General features: G+C 46.1%; 1 protein-coding gene and 1 pseudogene across 1 annotated transcript in view; one reads left to right on the forward strand and one right to left on the reverse strand.

Annotated features, from left to right (window-relative positions):
• Iqck (IQ motif containing K) overlaps positions 1-23,593 on the reverse strand; it is a 108,028-nt gene that overhangs the window by 83,738 nt on the left and 697 nt on the right. Inside the window, exons 2-4 of the mRNA XM_060366955.1 lie at positions 12,962-13,026; positions 9,837-9,966; positions 8,575-8,672 (exon numbers count right to left, since the gene is read on the reverse strand). Of these exons, the coding sequence (XP_060222938.1) occupies positions 8,575-8,672; positions 9,837-9,966; positions 12,962-13,026 (293 nt within the window). The remainder of the gene's footprint in view (positions 1-8,574; positions 8,673-9,836; positions 9,967-12,961; positions 13,027-23,593) is intronic.
• Positions 6,699-7,407, forward strand: LOC110555526 (MOB-like protein phocein; annotated as a pseudogene).

Consider the following 23,593-nt stretch of genomic DNA (forward strand, 5'->3'; position numbering starts at 1 on the left):
GTGTCTTGGGAGACAGGGAAGAAGCTAACATTTCTTGGTACCCTTGAGAATTACTAAGTAAATATTATTTGCATACTTCCTCCTAGTAACAGGAGTTATTCTGGTATCTCCTTAATAGCTGAGGAAATTGAACTCAATTTTTAAAGTTTTTTTATTATTATTTATGTGTGTGTGGGTGTGTCTGTGTGTGCTGCATGTGTGCAGGTGCCCAAAGAGGCCAGAAGAGGGCATCAGATCCCCAGGAGCTGGAGTCACAGGCAGTTGTAAGCGAGCTGACAAGAGTGCCTACATCCTCTGCAAGAACAGCAAGTACTGCTATGCTACCTCTCCACCCCCAAACTCAGATTATTTAAGGCCATACTGCAAAGAGATGGTCAAATGTGATGCTGGGCTTGCCTTTGACATTGATCCATCCTTACAAATGGACACTCTTTAAGAACCCACGTTTTTTGGGTGGTGGTGGTGGTGCGTGCCTTTAACCAGAACACCCGAGAGGCAGATCTCTGAGTTTGAGGCCAGCCTGGTCTACAGAGTGGAATTCCAGGACAGCCAAGGCTACACAGACAAACCCTGTCGAAGAAGGAGAAAGAGGAGAAGCAGAAGGAGGAGGAGGAGGAGGAGGAGGAAAGGAGGAGGAGCTCTCGGTCCTCCCCTCCTCCTCTGCCTCAGCCTCCTAGTGTAGGATGCTGCATCTGATGTTTAGACTGTTCTCATTTACTCAGCCACAGCTCATCTGCTGGGTGTTAAAGATGAAACCCAAGTTGGCACAAGCCTGCCTCATTAATCCCTAATCCACACAGAAATACCTTAGATTCTTTGAAAGAGGTTCATCATTGCCTGAAGCTGGAAACTGTTTGGGTCCCTTTCTTTCAAAGTTATTTGTGAAATATTAGATATGCAGCCTTCAATGTGAAATCTTAATTATGGCCCTCTTAACTGATTTCATACCTCCGGAAGGGTGTAAATTAGAAGAATCACAGCGGAGTGAATGAGGGGACACACTGTGAACACAGCTGCCCTAGGTCCCAAAAGGAATTCCAACATCGGCTCCACTCTTGCTGTTCCTCCTCTCCAGTCAATCTTGTGAAAAACATCAGACACACAAGACAGAAGAGCAACCTCTCCACCGGCCTCCTTCCACTACAGGGTTTACTAGTGTCTGTGGCTTTTAGGACAGCGCAGGGCCTGAGAGCTTGCTCTGGCTCCATGGGGGCCCATGATCACTTGACTTCACTCATATGAAGATAACCTGCCTGTACATCCGTGCATGGCCTATGCCAGGCTTTGAGCCCATGTGCTTATGCTCCTGTAGTAAGCACTCTTACTCGCTGGGCCCTGTCACCTGTAGATGTTCTGTAAGTCTGCAGACAGAGACTCCACTGCGGTCATCTCATTGTTTTGTCACCTCCTATCCCGTGTTCAGCTTAATAAAAGGCCACAGCACACTGAACCTACTCCAACCAGCAGCAAGATATAAAAAGGGCAGGACCAGGGTCAGCGGGTAAAACGCTTGCAGCACACGCATGAGAACCTAAGCTCAGATCCCAGGGCACACAAAAAGGCTGCATACAGTGGTGCACCTGTGCAACCCTCATCACCGGAGCCTCAGTAGCCAGCCAGCCTAGCTCAGAAGGTAAGGTCCAAGTTCACCAAGGGACACTCTCAAGTAATAATGTGGAGGGCAATAAGAGAGGATAATTGAAGCAGACCGACCTCTGGCCTCCACACAAGGACACACAGGTGAGTGCACCCCCCCCCATGCAACTACCCATTTACCACAAAAACAAAGTGGGGAAAGAGGGAGCGGGAGGGAGGGGAGGAGGGGGAAGTGATGGAGGGTGAGGTGACAGAGAGGTCATCTGGTTTCTCATTCAGCGGCAAGAACTGAAGTGACCGGACAGGAACCAGAAACAATGGCTGGCTGGCCCCAGCCCCTCATCCTCACTGCCCCCAGCTGCACCTGGCATCACAGAGAGAGGGGAGGGTAGATCCTAAATGAGAAAACAAGTAGTGAGCAGAAGCCATCGAGCCCGTGACAGGAAGTAAGAATTTGAAGAGCTTAGCCTTCAGAACCTAAGACCAGTAGCCATCTGTTTCCCCGAAAACTGCAGTGAAGGGAGTGTTGTCATTTCCAGAGCTGTGCAGAGCTTCACTCTGTCTACACAGAGAGATGAGAGCCCAGGCTTGGGATCGCCTAAGGTGCCCTCTGTCACTCGATAGCTGGGTGAACCCAGGTAAACTGAATTTCCCTGGGTTTTCAGACCTTCCACCAGGATGGGTGGGGTGGGAAAAAAGAGGGTTTAGTTTAGAAAGTTCCCGGGGTGGACCGAGCTGAGGAGTGGCAAGCACGTTGGTCAGCACTGGCAGGCTGCCAACAATGAATAAAGGGAGATGACAGCTCCTCTCACCTTCCTGACTGTTATTTCTTCTCCTTCTTCCTCAATTTTATCCATGTTTGAGGTGCATGTGTGCGTGTCTGCGTGTGTGTGTGTGTGTGTGTGTGTGTGTGTGTGTGTGTGTGTGTGTGTATGTGTAGGCTATGGGACAGCTTCGAGTGTCATTTGTCCTCAGGTGGCTTCCAACTTGTTTTTTTTTTTTTTTTTTTTTTTTTTGAAGCAGGGTCTCTCACTAGAACCTGGGGCTTACCTAGTTGTCGAGGCTGGTTAGACAAGCACATGCCATGAAGACTGGATTTTACATAGGTACTGGGGATCAAACTCAGGTCCTCCTGCTTACACAGCAAGCATCTGATTGGCTGAGCCACCTCCCTAGAGCCTCTATTTCCAATGGCTACTACAACAGCCGGCAAAACAGTTAAGGGGGGGGTGTCTTCCCTGCTCTGATCCTGGAAATGCTGTCAATCATTTCTCTGTCCTTTTTGGTATACAGTCTACCTCAGCAAAGCTGCACTGTGTTTACTGTGGCCTGGCCGGGTGTAGTAGCAAGATAGGGGGAAGCGCCTCAGTTTGAATGCACAAGTTTCCTACGCAGCAATGTGGAGAAGTCCCATTATGCCTTATGTGGGTGGAAGAGAGGAAGCTCCTGTCCCTCTCTATACCCCAGAGCCACAGAGATAGCTGACTTAGGAGGGAGCCTACTGGGGTCTGGCTTTGCTGAGCAGCCATGCAGGCTGAGGGCCAGAGAAGAACTGCTCAGGATCCAGCAGGTGCGTGATGAAGACAGAGAAGCTTCTAGAGCTCAGTAAGGTACTGCTTGACAGATATGACTAAGGCCCCCTTTCCCTTTTCCCATAAAGACATCAAATACACGAGCCTACTTCATGAAATCACTGTAGAGTTGGTTCTCCCCACCCCATCCCTCCTGGGACTAGGACCCAGTGTTGAGTCACACCAAGAACCAGGATCAGGAGGGAGGTCACATCTGAGAAGGACTTGTTGCACAGGGACACTAAGTTGAACCGGAGTTAGTATTTACTGAGAGCTCTGCAGGTTCGGGTCTGCCCTGAACACTGCGTGGTCTGCCTTGTTTTATAATTGTAAGAGTCCCTCGGGCAACACTGTAACTGTCCTCATTTCACACGTGTGGAAACTGCAATTGACTTGGAAGATGAAAGCCTCCCATTTCACAGAGGTTCACACCAGAGTCTAAGAGTCAGACCAGCCATTGTACTTTTTTTTACTTTGGTGCTAGGGTTTAAACCCCAGGGCCTTTGTACATGCTAGAACAGGAGCTACACTACTGACCCCCTCAGCCCTTTTAAATTTCTAAAGAGACATCATCAACCAAGTTGACAAGGCTAGTCTTCACCTTGTCTTAAGAAGCTGAGACAGCGGGTGCATGCACCATACCTGCCAGAGGTAGACTTAGAATGATGGGACATCATCTACAAAGTCTTGCTCTTCACCAAGGCCTGATTTACTACTGTTAATTATTGTTAGGGAATCAAGCTGGGCCATTTGCCAGCCACTAAGCTTTCTCCCGCTACCTACTGAAACTCAGGGGAATAAGTCCAACAGAGTGGCCTTCCAAAAAGAAGATGCTGGCCAAGGACATAGTAACAACTGTGCATCTTAATGTCCAGCTATGTGCAGTCATTGAGGACCAACTACCTCTGCTTGCCATGTGCTAGGGGCTGGGTAGAGTATTACTAAGCATTGAGAAGTATGAACCTAGCGAGGCCGTGGTGGCACATCCCTTTAATCCCAGCACTGTGGAGGCAGAGGCAGGAGGACCTCTGAGTTCAGCCAGCCTCATCTACAGAGTGAGTTCAAGGACAGCGAGGGCTAAACAGAGAAACTCTCGAGAAAACAGAAATACAAACCAGAAAAAAAAAAAAAAAAGAAAGAAAGAGAAGTAGAAAACTAAGATAGGGAATCTGTCCTCAGAAGGCTTAAAATAGTTGGAGAGGCAGGCATGTATAAAATTAAATATATGTGGGCTAAGAATGTCTTAATTAAGGCTGTCTGAATTTACCATAAAATGAGGAACAGATGAGTACTCTGAAATCTGAGAGCTAAGATCAGTTGCTTCTCCTTTGGCCTCCAGGGACCCGGGAACCTGGAAGATGTGTCCCCGCAGCTGAGTCCGGAAAACAACTAGCGCTTAAATATGCAGAGGACTGGAGCGCAAGGAGTGCTTTCTAAAATAAGGAGGAACAAATGCACACAGGCCCTGAAGTGGGGAGCCTGGTATTGGGGGGTCTGTTTAGCTGGGGGGAGGGGGGTTATTGCCTAGGAAGAAGAGCCAGAGATGGAGGGAGGGAGATAAGGAGGGAGGGTCAGAGAGGGCTTTAAGAGTCAAGCTGGGAGCTCTTGGCTTCATCACATGGATTTGTCATTGTCAAATGGTATCCTATCCCATGTGTTCAAGGTGGTTCTCCTGGTGATGCCATTGGGAGAGCAGGATCTAATGGGAAGTCTGGGTCACTGGGCTGTGCTATCAAAAGGGACTGTGGACCTCCGACACCATCTCTCTCTGTTCTCCAGCCTGTGGTGTGAGTGGATTCACTCTGCCTTCTGCCACCATGGTGCGCTGCCTGGCACAAGGCAACAGTGAACCAGTTGTGAAAGGGAACCTCCAACACTGAGTTTAAAACTAACTAACTTTCTCCCTCTGTTAGTTGATCCTCTCAGCTATTTCATTATCGTGACAGAAAGCTAAGACAGTATGCTATGCCAATTCCTACCAGCAGGGCAGTGAGTACCGCTCAGTTGGTAGAACACAGCCTAGTATGCATAAAACCCTGGCTTTGATCCCCAACAGTGCTTCAAATCAGACATGGTAGCACACATTTGTGCTCCCAGCACTCGGGAGGATCAGAAGTTCAAGATAATCCTTGGCCACAGAGTAAGTCAAAACAAAACAGAAAACACACACACACAAACAAACAAACAACAACAAAATCTCAACAAATATGACCAGTCTTTTAGGTCATTGTTGCTTTAAGTAAAGACACAATTGCCTGCCAGGAGGAATACAGCTCCAAGAGGTGAACAACCGGGGGAGTGAGCATAGGAGGGAGTCACAGTAAGGAAGTGAAGGGAAAAGGGTAACATCCAGATCGCACTAAACAGAAGTTGGACATTTTATAGAGCACATGGAAACTATCTCTGCAGCATAGAAAAGTACCAGCGAAGGAGGATGAGTTCCTCTCAGACAGTGACCCTCTGGGATCAGAAGGCCAGCCGTGTGGTGATGCCATTAACTGTGACTACATTTACAGACCGCAGGCTTTGTCTGTCAACTATCTTTCACCATAATTATTGCCTTCTGTCTAAGTGGCATTTTAACTCATTTCATCTGGATTTGAATCCTGGCTCTGCTGTTTGCCTTGAACGCACCGGGAAGCTCTGCGTCCTTCACTTTTTCTCATCCACAGGACACAGACAACACTAACTGAAAAGAATTTCCTGGGCTGCTGTAAGCATTGATGGTGCTCTCAGTGAGGAGCCTGGTGCAGAGCGAGTGCTCCAGCAGCAGTTGGGGTTGTTACTCATTTTCCCTCTTGAGGGTGCTGTGGACTGCTGTCCTCTGAGCACGGTGGACACCACCTTCCCATCTCCGAGAGAGTAGCTGAAGCTGCCCAGGAGATTCTCAAGGTCAGGCTTGCTGCTTCTTCACAGAAGGCGGGGTTGGGGAGGATCACTGACCCTCCCCCAAGTTTCCAGCTACTACTTCCAATACCTTCCCCACCCAATCTGCCGGTGCCAAAACCTATAATTGTGTGTGGAGGGTTACCTGAAAGGGAGACACCATCTATACAGCAACAAGGAAGTGTCGGGGCGACGCTTTGCAGCGATGGGCTGGACTTTGGTAAAACTGTTACACTGGTTGGTCACTGGTGCCCTATCTGGGGAGAGTAGACTGTGTCACCCTAGGGAAAGTTCACAAAACAGTGGGGGGACATCCAAAAGTCTAGATCTCGAAAACTGTCTGGGAAACAGCCCTCCAGGTCATCCTTCCGGAGCTGAGAAGAGCAGCCCTGAGGGGTTCTGTTCTGCTGTGACAGAGTCAGTCGATGTGACAGGACCCAGGGAACATCAGCGCCGTGACAAGCGCGTTCACTGAGCACTTGATACACAGCCCACCTCTCCCGGGGTAGTTTGCACAGAAGCTGGAGGTGCTAGCAGAGCATGTTGCTACGAGCTGGGGAGTCAGGGCAGGAAGATCAGGACTTTGAGGATAGCCTGCGGTACATAAGATCCTGTTACAAAACAAACAAATAAAAGAAACAAAACAAACGTCCGAGGACTGACCACAGCCACCCAGACTCTGGCACTATGGTGATGGTGGAGGGGATGGCAGTGCTGCGCCGGGCATGAAGGCACAGGATTTCTATAATTGGCCTGATGAATCATTTAATGAAATGGACAGTACACTTGCTGTTCAGCAGTATATTCAACAGAACATAAGGGCAGACTGCTCCAATACTGACAAAATTCTTGAACCACCTGAAGGTCAAGATGAAGGTGTATGGAAGATGAACATTTAAGGCAATTCTGCCTTGAACCAAATGGACTTACTGTTAAACTTCAGAGTGAATGCCATCCAGATATGTGTGCTCAAGTGACAGCAACTGAACAATGGCTTTTTCTTTGTGCAGCTCCTAAAACTCCAAAAGAGTGTCCTGCCATAGATTATACAAGACACACACTTGATGGAGCTGCTTGTCTTCTGAAGAGCAATAAATATTTTCCCGGCAGGGTTAGCATAAAAGACTCATCTGTAGCAAAACTAAGATCAGTGTGCTGTAGGATTTATAGAATACTTTCACATGCCTATTTTCAGCACCGGCAGATATTTGATGAATATGAAAGTGAAACATTTTTATGCCATCGGTTTACTAAATTTGTGATGAAATATAATTTGATGTTGAAGGATAACCTGATTGTACCAATTTTAGAAGAAGAAGTTCAGAATTCAGCTTCTGGAGAAAGTAAAGCATGAAGGAAATTATGCAGAACAATGTACTGATCACATAATTAACAATTATGTATACATATATATCATTTTAGACACATCAATCATGTATCTATATTATAGCTTATTTGTTTAGTAAAGGTTTTTTATATGCTATGTGTTGCCTTTTAAAATAAGAAATACATTTTAAGTTATTTACTGGTTAAGTTATCACTGGTGTGACGCTCATGGTTTTTAAAATAAGTTTAGCCTTATCTGTTTCTAATGCCTGTTAATAAAATAATTTACAGTTTGGTTTTAAAAAAAGGAAACAAAACAAACAACAACAACAACAAGAGACCTAAAACCTCCAAACCTAAAGCAACCAATCAAAAAGTTAGCCAAAAAAGGGAAAAAAAAAAAAAAAAAAAAAGGAGAAGAGGCCAGAGGAGCAAGGTCAATCCAGGGACAAGTAAGCAGCACAATGTATTGTTAACTGTAACTGTCAACTTGATACAACCTAGAATCACCTCAAATCAGACTTAGTGAGGAATTATCTATACCAGCTTGGTCAGTGGGCATGTCTAGGGAAGACTGCCTTTCTTGACTGTTAATTGATGTAGGAAGACCCAGCCTACTGTGGGCAACATCATTCCCTACACAGGGGCTCCTCAACAGCAGAAGAGAGGAGAAAGCTAGCTGGAAGCAAGTGGGCCTGCATGCACTTATTTCTCTCTGCTGTGGGTGTGACAGGGGCTGCTTCAAGCTCCTGTGGGGTGACTTCTCTGCTGTGGTGGATTGGAACCTGGGATTATAAGCCAAAGAAACCTTTTCCTCCCTATGTTGCATTTTGTAAGAGTATTGTCATGGCTACAGACATGAAAGTAAGACACAAATTGTTAAACAACACTCACAACAAACAGGAATGGAAGAACTAAGAGACTTGCCTGATGCCAGAGCACCCAAGAGAGGGGCAGCATCAGAAAACCCCTCAGGGGCCCAAGTGGCCAGAGAGTTGGCAGTTCATCTACATTTATGTAGTACTAGGTGTTGTGGCTAGGCAAGGAGCAGGGGCAAGTGACCCAAACTCAGGCTTCCTTAGCAAGGGGTCATTTTTGAGAACAGCAACCCAATGATACATACCTCATGGCCTGAATTAGATTGAAATGAATGAGCAAGAACTTTAAAATATGGACATTCCACCAAACCACTGACCTCAAAACACTTTTCTATTTTTGCTTGGTGAAGCAGGTTGGCCATTCCAGGGAGCAGAACCGGAAAGACAAACATTTCCAGATAATCTTTGGGAGAACCTGAAACAAGAACATTCCCACTGAAAACCCCATAAGACCTAGGTTCATCCAAAAGAGATATTTACTATTTAACAGAAAGAGGAAGGGAAGGAGGAAAGGAGGGAGAGAAAGAGATTGATTTTGAATCCATGTGGGCTGGGCCTATAGTATCTCAGTTAGCAGAACGCTTGCCTAGCATGCAGAAAGCCTTGGCTTCGATCTCCAGCTCCCAATAAACTGGGTGTGAAGGTGCAGGCCTGTGGTCACAGCGCTCAGATCAAACGTTCCAGGCAAGACTTAGCTATATAGAAAATTCAAGGCAAGATTAGCACACATGAGGCCCTGTTTGAAAAACAAAAGCAAGTAAACAAAAATACCATCTATTAAATAGCTTCTTCTTACTTGTTACCATCTGCTTCAGGTTGCTGAGCAGGGCTGGGTTACTAAGAAACCAAACACAAGCCTCTGTAGAGTCTGGCAAAGGATGTTTGGAGGTCAAGTCCTCCAGTTGGTTACAGCACCAAGGCAGCCACAGCACAAAGGCCAGTGTCTGCAGGAGCAGCAGGGTATGATCATGAGAGTGCAGCAGGAACTGAGGCCAGAGGGGAGCTGGGATAGGGAAGTACAACAGATGGCCTTACAGTGGGACCAGAGCAGAAGGCACAAAACAAACAAGGAGAAAGAGCGAAAGAGCACAGGCCTGACAGGCTGAGGCTGGATCAGCAGGATGGACCTGGAGACCTGGCCACAGGGCGCTTTCTTCTGCTTTGTGTATCTGCTTACCCCTCCTGCTTCTAGCTTTGTACTTAGTGGAGAATCACAGGACTTGCTGGCATTCTCTCTGCCACGTTAACCTTGCAAAGAAGCCAGCGATTCCTCTTAGAAGTAAGGATTATGGGACGGGGAGATAGTTTAGCTTGGGACCTGAGTTAAACCCCAGAGCCAATGTGACCAAAGCCAGATGTGGTGGTGTGGGCTGGGGAAGGGGATTTCTGGGGTTCACTGGCCAGTCAGCTTAGCCCATATAGGGAGCTTCAGGCCTGTCTCAAAAGACAAAACACAATGAAGCATCACACAGACCACTATGTGGTCTCCCCTGCCATGTCTGACCACCACCACCCTACCCTGTGGGTGCGAGTATTATACCCCAAACTGCAGAAGATGAAGGCTCGCCCCTTTACTTACAGGTCTTGGGCTCAACTGTCTCTGTCTTCCTGGGAGGACAGGGCACAGGTGGCATCACCGGGAACTGTTGCATTGGGAGGTAGTGCTCCATGTTGAAGCCATGAGGAACCAGTTCCTCCAATGGTGTGACCTGCAGGCAGTGGGGGTAGGGCAGTGAGTTCTGAAACAGCTCCAATCACTGGATTTTCTTTTTTAATTTTAAAATTCAACTTATTTTTTGGGGTACAGGGTGCACAGACATGCCACGCCATGGCACACATGTGGAGGTCAGAGGACAACACGTGGAAGCTGGTTCTCTCCTTCTGCCATCTGGTCCCAGGAACTGAATTCAGATTATCGGGCTTGGCAGCCAGCACCACAGAGCCATCGCACTAGCCCTCCGTTTTCTATTATTACCATCATAATTATTATATTTACTCATTTAGTTTGGCTTTCGGGGGGGGGGGTGTTCTCTGTGCAGCCCTGCCTGTCCTGGGACTTGATTTGTAGACCAGGCTATCCTTGAACTCACAGATCAACTTGCTTCTGCTTCCCAAGCATTGGGGCTAAGGTGCCTGCCACCGTGCCTGACTTTCTTTTATAACCTCACAAGAGAATGAACTTCAGTGTCAGATGAACAGGTTGGGAGACATTCTGAATACACGTGTTCATTTCCCTTCTCTCCAAGGATACTTTTAAATGAGGAAAGGGGTTGGGGATTTAGCTCAGTGGTAGAGTACTTGCCTAGCAAGCACAAGGCCCTGGGTTTGTCCTAAGCTCTGGGGTGGGGGTGGGGACCACAAAATTAAGTGACAGTGAAGTTAGATACCCTTAGTGAGGAGAGGGAGGGACAGGAGGACCATCTGTAGGTGAGACATTGGCCAACAAGCCAGAAACAACAAAATATAAACCAAAACAGGAGGCTGGGGAGTGGTTATAGCTCTTGTCCTGCGAGTGTGAAGAACAGAATTCAGGACCCATGTCAATGCCAGGTAGCTATGGCAGCCCACCTGTAACTCCGGCCTTTGAAGGGAGAAATGGAGGATCACAGAGCCAGTGGGCTGGCACGGCTGCATCAGTGAGCTCTGGATTTGATTGAGAGCCCCTCCCTCAATGAAAAAGGTACAAGGGTGATAGGAGGATGATTCCCGACACCAACCTCAGGGCTCCAGACAATGCGCACCCCACACATGTACCCATATAAATAAACAGGGATGGAGCCCATTTGAATGATTAGGAGAGGAAGTGGGGAATGTCACTAAGGGAAACAGCCTTGGAGGAAACAGGGCCTTCTTCCCGGTAGAATTCCAAGGGGCTTGGCACTCAGAGTTGCTGGGCATCATAGGGATGAGAGGGAGAAAGGCAGTTCCACCCAGGGGACCACATGAAACATGGCTGCTGCCCACACTCTCCCATGGGCTGTTGTCCCCTCTTGACATAAAAGAAAATTCCTTCACACCAGCATCATCTGTTGGCTCCCTACCATCCCCAATGGCTCTCCAGATAAAACAAAGCCTGGGAAGGAGAATTCCCGTGGGATACCATACTAGCAACAGAAAATCCACTGCTGATTCAGAGTACTACTGTCTAACACCAAGATATGGACCCTGTTCCTGGCCACCCTGAAGAAGTCTTCCAGAGGTCACTACTCCCATGAGCACCTGGACGGTGTTTGTTTTTGTTTTTGTTTTATTCAGAGAAGAAATCCATCCAGAAAACAAAGCCATGTGCACAGCGGCACAAGGAAAGCCTATCAGGTGTGATGGCTACTTTCAGATGTCAATCTAAAATTTAGAATGGACTGAGACAGACTGAAATGACTGACAGAGCTTTCTGGGTGTGTCTGTGAAGGTGATCTGGAGATCGGAGACTCCTTGTTATAGTGTTTGACCCTGGGACTTGAACCTGTGGTCATGGACCTCTGCACTTGGACTGAGAGCTTCCCCATTTCTGAGGCCTTCAGCCTCAGAGTAAGCAATACCACCGGCTTTTCTGATTCTCCAGCTTCAGACAGGCTGCTGTGGGATTGTGCAGCAATAGTAATGTGTGTGAGATGATTCACTAATGAGATTCCTGTCATCTATCTATCTATCTATCTATCTATCTACCTACCTATCTATCTACCTACCTACCTAATCATCTTCTGTTGGTTCTGATTCTCTGTACAGCCCTAAGGCACTTGGCTAAATAGAAAAATACTCTCAGCCTCGCATTTAAAATTGTACACAACCAAAGCTCTCTGCACAGATCAAGAAAATCAGCAGCATGAAAACCAAAGATCAAGAATTCTAGCCATGGCTGGGCATGTTGGGACACACCTATAATCCCACCCAGTACCTAGGAGGCAGAGTAAGGAGGATCACCACAAAGCCTTGTCTCAAAAATCAAAAACAAAAAATGCAAGCAAGATCTAGGCATGATGGTGCACCCCTAGCACTCACACTCTGGAAGCTGAGGCAGGAGAATCAAGAGTTTAAGATCATCTGAACTACATACATGTGGAGTTCCAAGCCAGCCTGGTCCTGTCTATAGAGTGAAACCCTGTCTAACAAATAAAAACTAAACAAATACAAAAACTATCCCTAGAAAAGCAATTTAAGAAAGAGAACAGCAATTATTATCTGCAGAAAAAATTTGTTTAAGTATGGCATCCTCAAAGTAAGAACAGGATGTTAGCAAAAAGGAACAGTCACAGAACAAGAAAGATTTTTAAACATAAGAATCTGTCAAAGGCCACTGTAATAAAGAAAATTACTCAGAATCTACAGAATTTAGTTTGAGTTCCATCCATTTGACCTTGCTCTAGTCCCTTTACCTCTCAAGTCTTTAAAAAAAAAATTAAGGCTGTCAAATATATTCAATTCCAAGGTATATTTCCAAAGGGACTCCCTTCCTGTCTGCTGGTCCTCTCTCAGCACACAGAGAGACCTGTCACTACGTAGATCTGCTGTGTGATCCATTGTGAACATTCTTTATAGTCTGAGCTGGACACAAAGATAACCCGTCCCATATTCCATTCTCAGAAGAACCATGTCATAGGTTCTAGCTCCAGTGTCTCCCCTCCCTCCCCCAGCAAGCCAGGATGTGCCCCTTGGAGTTACTGGTGCTGCCCTCACTGGGTCCTGGGCAATACTAACAGAGCTCACCGTAACAGCAGCTTCCTGTTTCACTTTATATCCTTCTGGAAAGGTGGGTATCTCAGCTTCATATTCTAAAGGGAGGGAAAAGATGTTCAATTTCACACTTGGCTGATGTTTGTGATATAATTTCTTCCTTGAAATAAAACAGCCTTAAACTTTATTTCAGCTGGTAGGTTACAGAAATGAAACACAACTGCCCATTGCAGGCTATTGATTTATTTATTTATTCTCTCTGGCACCGTGCTGGGATGGAACCCAGGACTTTGTGGGGCAAGTGCTCTCCTGCTGAGCTACACTCCAACCCTAGCAGGTTGATTTTTTTTTTAAGCCACCTTATTCAAAATGAGTAAGTTGACTGGTTCCTTGCGTGAAAGTCAAGGCTTTATGTTAGAGTCTGAGATTCTTCCCTAGACCCTACAACTTCAGACTTTGCCCAAACATTAGGGTAACTATGGGGATTAAGCAGAAGACAGCGTTAAAGAAGACACCAATAGCACATGTGGTGGTTTGAAGGGGAATGGCCCCATCTTAAGGTTTCTATTGCTCTGACAAACACCATGACCAAGAAGGCAAGTTGCAGAGGAAAGGGTTTATTTGGTTTACACATTCACATCACAGTTCGTCAATAAAGGAAGTCAGCACAGGAACCCAAACAGGGCAGGAACCTGGAGGCAAAAGCTGACACAGAGGTCATGGAGGGGTGCTGCTTACCAGCCTGTTCCCCACAGCTTGCTCGGACTTTCTTATAGACCCCAGGACCACCAGCCCAGGGATGGCACCACTCCCAATGGTAGGCCCTCCCCCATCAATCACTAATTAAGAAAATGCCTTACAGCCAGATCTTACGGAGGTATTTCTTAACTAAGAGGCCCTCCTTTCAGATAACTCGTTTTGTGTGTCAAGTTGACATAGGAGCAGCCAGCACACCTCCGTAGGCTCAGAGTTTTGAATGCTTGGTCACAGTTACTAAAACTGTTTTGGGAAGGATTAGGAGGTGTGGCCTCGTTGGAAAAGGTCTCAGGGGGTGGACTTTGAGGTTTTAAAAGCTCACACCACACCCAGTCCCATTCTCTTTGACTTCAACTTGTGCATCAACTCAGCTGCTGCTCCAGTGCCTGCCTGCCTGCTGCCATGCTCCCCTCCCCACCATGAGTCATGAACTCACCCTCAAACACTGTAAGCAAGCCCCCAATTCAATGCTTTCTTTTATAAGAAAGCCATGGTGTCGTCCCACAGAAATTTTAAAAAGTAACTAAGACAGCAGACACGGGGCCGAAACAGACATGGAGAACACTCCATTCAAATTCTAGGGGATAGTGACAACCACAGCTGAGGAGGGGACCGAGATGCTGTTGGCCTGCCACAGTTGCTTCCCTGAAGGAATGAAGAAAAGCAACAAGAACTAAACCTGCGGTAAAAAGCAATGTTTTCAAGGCAATTGCAAGCTCATGTTGCGGCCATGAGAAGAACTTCAGCCCGGGCAAGGTGGTACTGATGGAATGACTGCATTCACCGATTTTCTATCGCTGTGACAAAACACCATCATCGAAGCAAATTATGGAAGGAGAGCTTGATTTGGCTTGTATGTCCGGGGGGATAAGAGTCTGCCAGAGCAGGAGGTTCAGCAGCAAGTGGCAGGCATGGGAGCTGGTCAGCTGAGGTCCCACATCTTGAACCTCAAGAACTGAGTGGAGGGAACATCCTGTGAATGGTACAAGGCTTTGTCCATACTTCCTTCAACAAGGTCACATCTCTTAAGCATCAACTGGGGACCGAATGTTCAAATGTCCAAGACTATAGGGGCCATTCTCAAACAATTAGAGTAAGGCAACACAAATAGTATCTCACAATTCCCTGGAGTCAGAAGTCTGTGCTTATCACGCAGGAGTCGAGGCATCAGTTGCTGCCGTTGAAATTCTCTCTTAAGTTCCTCAGCTGCTCGCAGACCTGAGTTTCTTATGGCTGTCCATCTGAAGTCCCTGCTAGCCTAACTGCTGGCTGTCAGCTCCTCGAGATGGCCTAGGGTCCTGCCACAGGCGGTCCACACAAGGAAGCTGCTGCTTCATTGCTGAAGGAGACCTGAGGCTCCAGCTTGAAACTGACTTCCGACAAGAACCAACCGGATAGGTCGGACCCACCTGCAATCACCTCCTTATGCTAAAGTCCACTGATGATGACCTTCACATCTGGAGTCTTCACAGAAACGCCTGGACCACGTTTAAACAATAGAGATGCGGCCTAAGGTGTGAGGATCTTGGGATTGTGTTAGCAACCAGACAGGCAGCTCCATCACCTCCCTTTCTTCCCTCTGTCTTAAGAACCACTGAGCGCTCTTGTTCTTCCTCTCTTGCTCTCTCTCTTTTCTCTGTCGGGCCGCCATAACCCCATCATGGCTCTCACTCTCTTCTCTCTCTCCATCTCCACCCAATAAACCTTTTTCATCAAAAAACAACAACACTGAAATAGTGTAAAATATGTTTATTTAGATTTAGCATACACATTTATACCTTTGTCAAGATACAAAATGCATATGTGAGGAAATTATAATTACATATGTATAATAAGGTCTTTATAATGCACAGTTTTCCTTCTATTTGGATATATATGTACACACACATATAAAATCTTGTGTGTATATTACATGTGTGTGAGTATGAGTACTGGGACGGTGGTGCATGCACAGAGATCAAAGGACAACCTTGAATGTCAGTCCTCACCTTCCGCCTTGTTTGAGACAGGCTCTGCCATCTTCCTGCTGCATCCATCGGACTCACTGGGAGTGTGTGGTTACAGATGTTACCGTGTCCAGCGCCATGTTGGTACAGAGATGTGAACTTGGGCCCTCATGCCAGTGCTGACCTGCTTTCTTTGCCTGCTGACAGGTCTCCAGCCTCATATCTGAATTTTGTAAGTTTATGATTTTTTTTGTAAGTTTATGATTATCTTGGGTTTTCTATTTGCTTCTTTGTGTCTGTGTGCATGTATGGGTGTGCCAAGCATGCGCGTGTGGAGGTCAAAGGACAACTATAGAAGTTGGTTCTCTCTGCCGCCTGGGTCCCAGGCATTGAACTTGGTAGCAAGTATCTTACTCCCTAAGCCCTCTCACAGTCCCCACATTAAACTCCTAGGCTAGCATAAAGTGATAGGCTCCGAACATGACATCTTTCTGTATGTATGTGTCACCACACCTTGTCCTCCTTCATGTCCCTCCCCCCAGGGCTATCTCTTCTAACAGTCAATAAGTATTTTTTCTTCTTGGTTTTTTTTTTTTTTTTTTTTTTTTTTTTATGTAACAGAGCCTATAATAATAACTACTGAAAGAATGAGGGATAGATAAAACACAGGAAGCTCCCTTTGAACTCATTCATTAATCTACACCTACTGGTGGGGTTGTAACCTGCTTAACCTGCTTCAGCTCTGCAGTCCCTCTTCGAGACCTGCTTCAGTTCTTAGCATAACTGTAGGCCCTCTGTTAACATACTCCGTTAACACCTGCTTTCATCTTTGGCCTAGCAGAAGCCATTTAGTTTTTTAATCTCCACTTTGATCATAAGGTGAAATTAAGTTCAGGCTCTCCGGCTCTGCCTGCCAGAGAACTTGAGTAGCCTTTTACTTACAATTCAATACTTGCTGAATATTCTGCTTGAATTAATGATATCTGTTCTACTTAAACAAAATGACAACACCCTGCTGTGTTCCTCTGTGGAACTCTGCTGGATGAGGTTGAAGTCTGACATCTCTAGATAGCCATTTGTTTTCACTCGGTCTATGATGGTGGACTCCCTTTTCTGAGTGGGGTTCCCTCCCCCCATGATCTGGGTGGCCCCAGATTTTGTAAGGAACATCACTTAGCCCTCAGGACAGACTACAGACTGACCCTTTCCTGATAAGAAAACCAGTCCAACAAGCATCTGGGAATTCCTAGGAATGCTCCACCTTGCTAAGGAGATCTTTAATTGTTCTTGGAGATTATCTCACCCATATGATAATTAAGTACTGTGTTCTCCTTTGTGTGACAGGACCATGCTACTGCATGGGAAATGAGGCACTGTACCACTACATGCAAATTCCTGACCCTCTGACCCCATCATATCAAACACATTCACTCTTGAAATCCCTCTCACTGCCCAAGGTTTATAAATCCCTGATTTCAAATAAATGTGTTGGCTGGCTGTGTGCTGCATGCTGCCACCAGTTTTTCACCACGACTGCCTGAGATTTGTCTTTTATCCTGGGGGAGGATAAAAGACTCTCCTCCTTGGAGAGTCGCTGCTGGACACCTGAACTTGGCTGCTATCAGGCAGCTGCCTGCCTACCGTCCCAAGCTTCTGGACTGCCTGAGGCCGGCCACATGTTGCTTCAGCAGCCAGCCATTGGCATGCATCCGTGGGCTGCTTCTCACCAGACCTGCCCTCCAGCCTACTAGGCCTGGGCCTTGCCAGGCCTGTGTCTCAGTTGCACACTGACCAGGCATGGGCTTTGGCCCGCACCCATTTTGTGCCAGAAGCCATCCCAAGTGTTAAACATTGAACCCTACAATGTGGTACAAATGATTGATATGCCATTGTTTATTTAGCAAGTATATGGGCATTTGGCTTGTTTCCAATATTTCCTTCTTATTAAAATTCTTGCAACAAGAATACACACACACACACACACACACACACACACACACAGGTGACATTTTTGTAGGATTTTTGTAGGATTTTGTACTGGAGGTATTTTTGTAGGATTGATCCTTAAATGAGAATTTGTCCTGTCAGAGAAAAACACTGAAAACTTTCCATGTATTAAGTTTCCAATGGGGGCTGGCTCAGTGGGTGTTTCACTCATCACATAGGAGTGAGGATTAGAGTGTGGATTCCCAGAACCCATGTAAACGTGGGTGGTTGTGAAGCCTGCTTCTAGTTCCAGCCCACAGGATGTAAAGACCAGGAATCTGTGGAGGGAGCTGGCTAGTGAGATTAGCAAAAACAGGGAGCCCCAGGTTCACAGGGGAGATTGAGGAAGAGGAAGCTGCCTGCCGTCGACTTTGGCCAATAAAGGCACGCACATACATGTGCATCACACCACCCCCAGTCCTTATACACCAATGTGCACTCACATACATTCAGGCACACACACATACACATGAACACCATACACACATAAAAATATTGACAATAATATATACATCTAATAGTGAGATTGTCTCTCTGTTGGTATAATCAATCTTAACCATACTTAAAATATTGCACTTTTATTTGCACTTTATTTCTTTCCATTATTTTTTTCAATAAAACCTTTCATCTTAGTTTGTAACAAACTCCTTTATTTGACAACAAAAGATAAACAGCTCAGATAATTATGTCCAAGTATGGAAAAATACGGTAGCTTCAGGACACCGGTGTGTTGGCTACCTAAAGTTTCTGTAATGTTTAAGAAATCTGGCATCGCTAGGCACGGTGGTGCACACCTGTAATTCCAGCACTTGGGGAGGCAGAGGCAGGCGAATCTCTTTGAGTCTGACGCTAGCCTGGTCCACAAAGCAAGTCCAGGACAGCTAAGGCTACACAGAACCAAAACTAAAGGAAGGGAGGGAACGAGAGAGCAAGATCTGACATCATGGGAAATGCCATTCGCTCTCCTGGGGAAGAAAATTTGCCAACTTTGAATAGGAATCCTGTAAGCTCCAATAATGACTGGACTGGCAAGAGATGCCTATTGCTGCAATTAGACATCAGTGTGATGGAAGAAACGGAGTGTTTTCTCGATGCATTTAAGGTCCACTCTACTATGTCTGCTATTGTTAAAGGGACCAAGAACCCTTTCACTGGGTATGTCATAGGCCACAGGAGAAATATTATCACTATTCTGCTAAGTGGGCATTGTATATATTTCCTCTAATGTCATCTTTGAGCCCATACATCAGTGCAGCTCTCAGCCCTCATCCCCGCCCCTCCCAGGAGATGGCAGTTACTCCCGAGACCCACCTTTAGCCATCCTTCAGATGATAAGAAACAGTGACATCTGGGTCCTAAGTGGGACCTCCGTATCATGGCCACTCCATTGGCTCAGGGCTCGCTGTGGACTATGAGAGCCAGCGGCAGTGGAGACCTACCGCTAAACAGTATTTTCTGCCCGTGTCAGGGTCATTGCACACATGAACCCACAGTGGCTGTGGCTGCATGCACAAGACCCACAGAAGATTAAGCCAGCCAAAATCTGAGCAAGGGTGGGGGAAGGGCTAACAAATTTCCACCAGTAGCTGAGCAGCTAGCTACCACTACTGGGCGTTTTTTTTGTTTTTTTTTTTTGTTTGTTTGTTTGTTTTTTTTGATATGGTCCTTGGTAGTGCCCCCATGTTGCAAGTAGATGGCCCTAAACCCATGCACATATTACTGGAAACACTAAGTGGACTCAGTGGATTTAAAAATGCAATACATGCACTTAGGAGGGAAATGTGATCAGAAAGGATACAGGTGATTTGGGAGGCTGTGGAGGGTGTGAGCAAAACGTATCTATAGAATCAGGATTATAAACAGATATTCTGTATAGAATTAAGAAAGTGAAGTTACCTCATTGAGCTATCAGGTTTTGTTTTTTTTTTTTACCTCAGTTTACGCTTCCAGTGCCTTGGTTGACACAATATTAGAATAATTTAAAATGATTAATGGAAGTGCAGAGGAAGCCCAGATTGAGTGAATGTGCGCTGTTGACATAACTACAGCTGGGCCGAGAACCCCAGAGACACAGACCCATGGAGCAAAGGGCAAAGCCTTCTCCCGAGGGTTGAAGACTGGGAGGGAAATGGCAAAGCCTTCCCTTCTGGTCTGTGTGTGGATGTTGATAACGTGGGCAGAACTTATCCAGAAATACTGTTCTTCCGCTAGATGCTGCAGCCGGAAGAGCATTCCCCTGGTGCTCTTGCTGAGACCAGCTAAACAGCTTCATCCGGCTGTTCACCAGAAACCTTGTCTCTCCTCCCTGCTCAACTTTATAGGGAAACATGCTGAGCTTCTGGGATGCTGAGGTTTCTGTAGCAGAGAGCCCAGACTGTCCTAGCTCTGTCTTTTCTCCATTTCCTCACTACCCCAAGTGGAGGCCACGCATGAACATGGCAGGAATGGGTGCTCATTTTATATCGCATTCAGGGTTGGTGAATGAATTTAGGGGTCACGGAAATGAGGCAGTTAAGACAAATTGTACATCTGGATTGGGTGTCTGCATAAGAGAGGGTGACACTCCCTTAGATGGGAAGTAGGCCACTGGTGCTCATCAGTCCTGAGAGTCATTTGTGATCCGATCCCAAAGACAGCTTCCAGCACCAGTAGATGTATGTGCCTGAGGCAGGAGAACTCCTCCCTGGTTGGGAAGGATGCTACTCTGGTCTGGGTTGGAAAGGCAATGGGCATGGAAGGGGTGTGAAAGGGGCAGCGTGTTCTTTTCAGAAGCCTCACTGAGAGGAGAATGACAAAAGCTGAAGGATGCACTCAAAATAGGGCTTTCTCCTGTGATCACAGATCAGGGTGTGTGAAGAGATGAGCTAGCAGAGATGTGAAAGATGGCGCAGTGGAAAGGAGGAAGTGGTAGATGGAGAACCTGGGAATAACAAGATAGTGGCACCAAAGCCCAGGGAGAGCACTGAGTGGTGAGCCATGCCTTCATGTGTTTATGTATCTAGTGTATGTGGATGCTTTTTGTTTTGAGAGGGGGTCTGACTACAGCCCTGGGACTCACTCTGTAGACCAGGATGGCCTCAGACTCACAGAGATCACCTGCCTCTACTTTCCAAGCGCTGAGGTTAAAGGTGTGCACTAGATGTGTGTTGGCATAAGAAAGTTGGATTTCACAGGGCACGGTGGTGCACGCCTTTAATCCCAGCACTTGGGAGGCAGAGGCAGAGCTATTTGAGTTCTGGTCTACAAGGTAAGTTCCAGGACAGCCAGGGCTACACACAGAGAAACCCTGTCAAAAAAAAAAAAAAAAAAAAAAAAAGTTGGATTTCTTGCCCGTCCCCAACAGCAGCCATCTTTTCAGTAAATGTGTCCCGTGCTAAGTGGCAGGACCATTATTTGGGTTAAAACTTGGACCCGTGGATGTGGAAAAAGACTAAACACTGATTGATGAGCAGTGCCCAGAGCTGGTTGGTGGCATTTTCTCTGGCTTTCTCAGCTGCTCTGTTGGAGGAAGAAGCATTCATTCAGACCTGACCCCTGCTGGGATCTGACCAGGGGCTGAGGGACCTACTTTCTAATGACACCGAGGGCTGCTGAGCTAGACAGTGATTAATTGATGAGCCAAGGACAGCAAGAGGATATTGATAGCAGTAATCACAGCGGTATTAAAATAGAAGAAAAACAAAGAGCTTCAAATGCTGAGATTCACTCTTGCTTAAAATCATTAACATCACAAACCACTCTACAATTTAATTAGAAGCACTGGAAAGAAGGAAGTTTATTGATAATGATACAAACAATGTTGAGAATACAAAGGCCTTAGCTGTTGCTAGAAAGATGAGGAAGAACACTGAAGAAATTTATAAATAAGTTATCAGATAGGCAGGCAGGCGCGCACACACAGCAGCAGCATGACCCTGGGAGGAGAAAGGACTTAAGTAAGAAACTGACAGATGCTGTACCTTGTTTTCATGAAATGAGCTTCTTCTGCCAGGTCTATTGGCTGTGACGATTTTTTTTTAATGGATTTTTCCTAATAGAGTATAATAACTGACTTCAGGGATAAGATTATCAGAAAGCACATACACTTTTTCCTTCTCCCCTGCCTTTTTTCTTAGCTCTTTGGAGAGAGTCTATGTAGCCTAGGCTGGCCTCAACCTCTGGATCTTCCAGTTTCAGCCCAAGTCCTAGGATTACAGATGTATGCCACTACACCCAGTTCCATGCTTTAAGATGCCAAATATACGCACTACTAGTTTACTATACAAAGTTTTGTCGTGCACACGTGTAAGAATGGTTATTCATTCTTCCAGTTAGCTTCAGCTGTCAGCTTGAATTATCTGAGGGAGTCTCAACTGGGGGATTGGCTCAAACTAACTGGCCTGTGGGCATGTCTGTGGGCGTCTTTTGATGGTTCATTGACGTGGGCAATATAAGCATCAGGCAGGTGGTCCTGGGTTATGTAAGAAAAGCTGGCTTCGAAATAGCCAGGGACCCAGCCAGTAAGGAGCATTCTTCCGTGGTTTCTACTTCGGGTTCCTGCTTTGAGTTCCTGGCTTGGCTTTCTTCAACCGTGGAATAGAAACTGAAAGCTGAAGTAAACCCTTTCTTCGCCAAGTTACCTTTGGTCAGTGCTTTATCACAGCAACAGAAAAATAACTAGGACAATCTTCTAGGTAGGCTGAAGTCATGGTTATCATGGATAGAACCTCTCATCTTCTGCCTCAGTGCTCAACAGCTATTACTCTGTAAGTGACATCAATTCTCTCAATGCTTTTCAGAGAGCACTAAAATCCTTCGTCCTTGCTTCTACTCAGACATGACATGCCCCATAGAAACCTATCTCACAATGGAAAGTAAAGAGAGTTATTTTTTTTTAATCAATGCTTATGATCATGTATGAGTCTTTCAAAAGCCAGAGGATCTTCTCATCTATACTATTTCATTTGGTTTCCACTACCACCCTGTGAGGCAGAAATTATCCCCTCATAGAGCGTCTTCTCCAGTACTTCTGTGATACTGTCAACTTGATAGGGTCTAGAATCACTTAGGAGATTGTTTGGGCTTGTTTGTTAAGAGAAGTTTCTAGATTAGATTGAGATGGAAAGACCCACTCAGAATTTGCACAGCAGCAGTCCTATGGGCTGGGGGTCCTGGACAGAACGGAAGGGAGAAAGTGAGTTGCAGCTCAGTGTTCATCTCTCTGTTTCCAGGTTGTAGATGCAAACAGGGCTAGTTGCCATGAGCTCCTGCTGCAATGATGGACTGTACCCTCAAACCCTGAGCCCAAATACAGCCTCGGGTTATTTTCAAAAGTAACAAGGTACACACTAAAGTGTACTGTGAAGAACTACTGGCTTGGAAAAGTGAATTCTCTGGGTAAAAGACAACATTAGATATACAGACACCCAAATACTGCTGTAGATTAGTTCCTCGGGTAAGGATCCCAAGACTGAATCAAACTTCTTTCTCAAGGCAAGTGTTACAGTGAAGAAGGAATCCAGGCCCTAGTGGTTCAGGGGCACTGGTTCTCTTCTTCCTCTGTTATCTCCATTTCTCCCAGCTCACCTCTTCCCTTTATACACTAGCATATTCACTGTTTCCATTCCTTAAACATTTACTGACCTGAAAGTATTCCATGAAGTAGCTGTAGATTGCCATTTAAATTTATTAAAATTAAGTAAAATGAAAAATTCGGTTCTTCAAGTCTGCCAGTCCCAAATCACACCCCCAAACACACTTATGAACGTTCTATTAGACAGTTAATGCAAGAATGAAAATCCTTCAGTGGTTTGGGGGGCTGAGGCAGAAGAATTCTGAGCTGGAGGCCAGTCTGCTGTTCAAAGTCGGAAGAGAGAAGTGGGAGAGGGAAAGAGTGGGAAAGACAGTTAGACATACTTGAATGAATCTGTCTCTGACCTCACGATCTGAAGACGTTGGAATGAAGGAGAACTAACACTCTTCCTGTAACCAAGATGTG

The sequence above is a fragment of the Meriones unguiculatus genome, chromosome 14 (assembly GCF_030254825.1).
Source record: "Meriones unguiculatus strain TT.TT164.6M chromosome 14, Bangor_MerUng_6.1, whole genome shotgun sequence".
Classification (NCBI taxonomy): Eukaryota; Metazoa; Chordata; class Mammalia; order Rodentia; family Muridae; genus Meriones; species Meriones unguiculatus.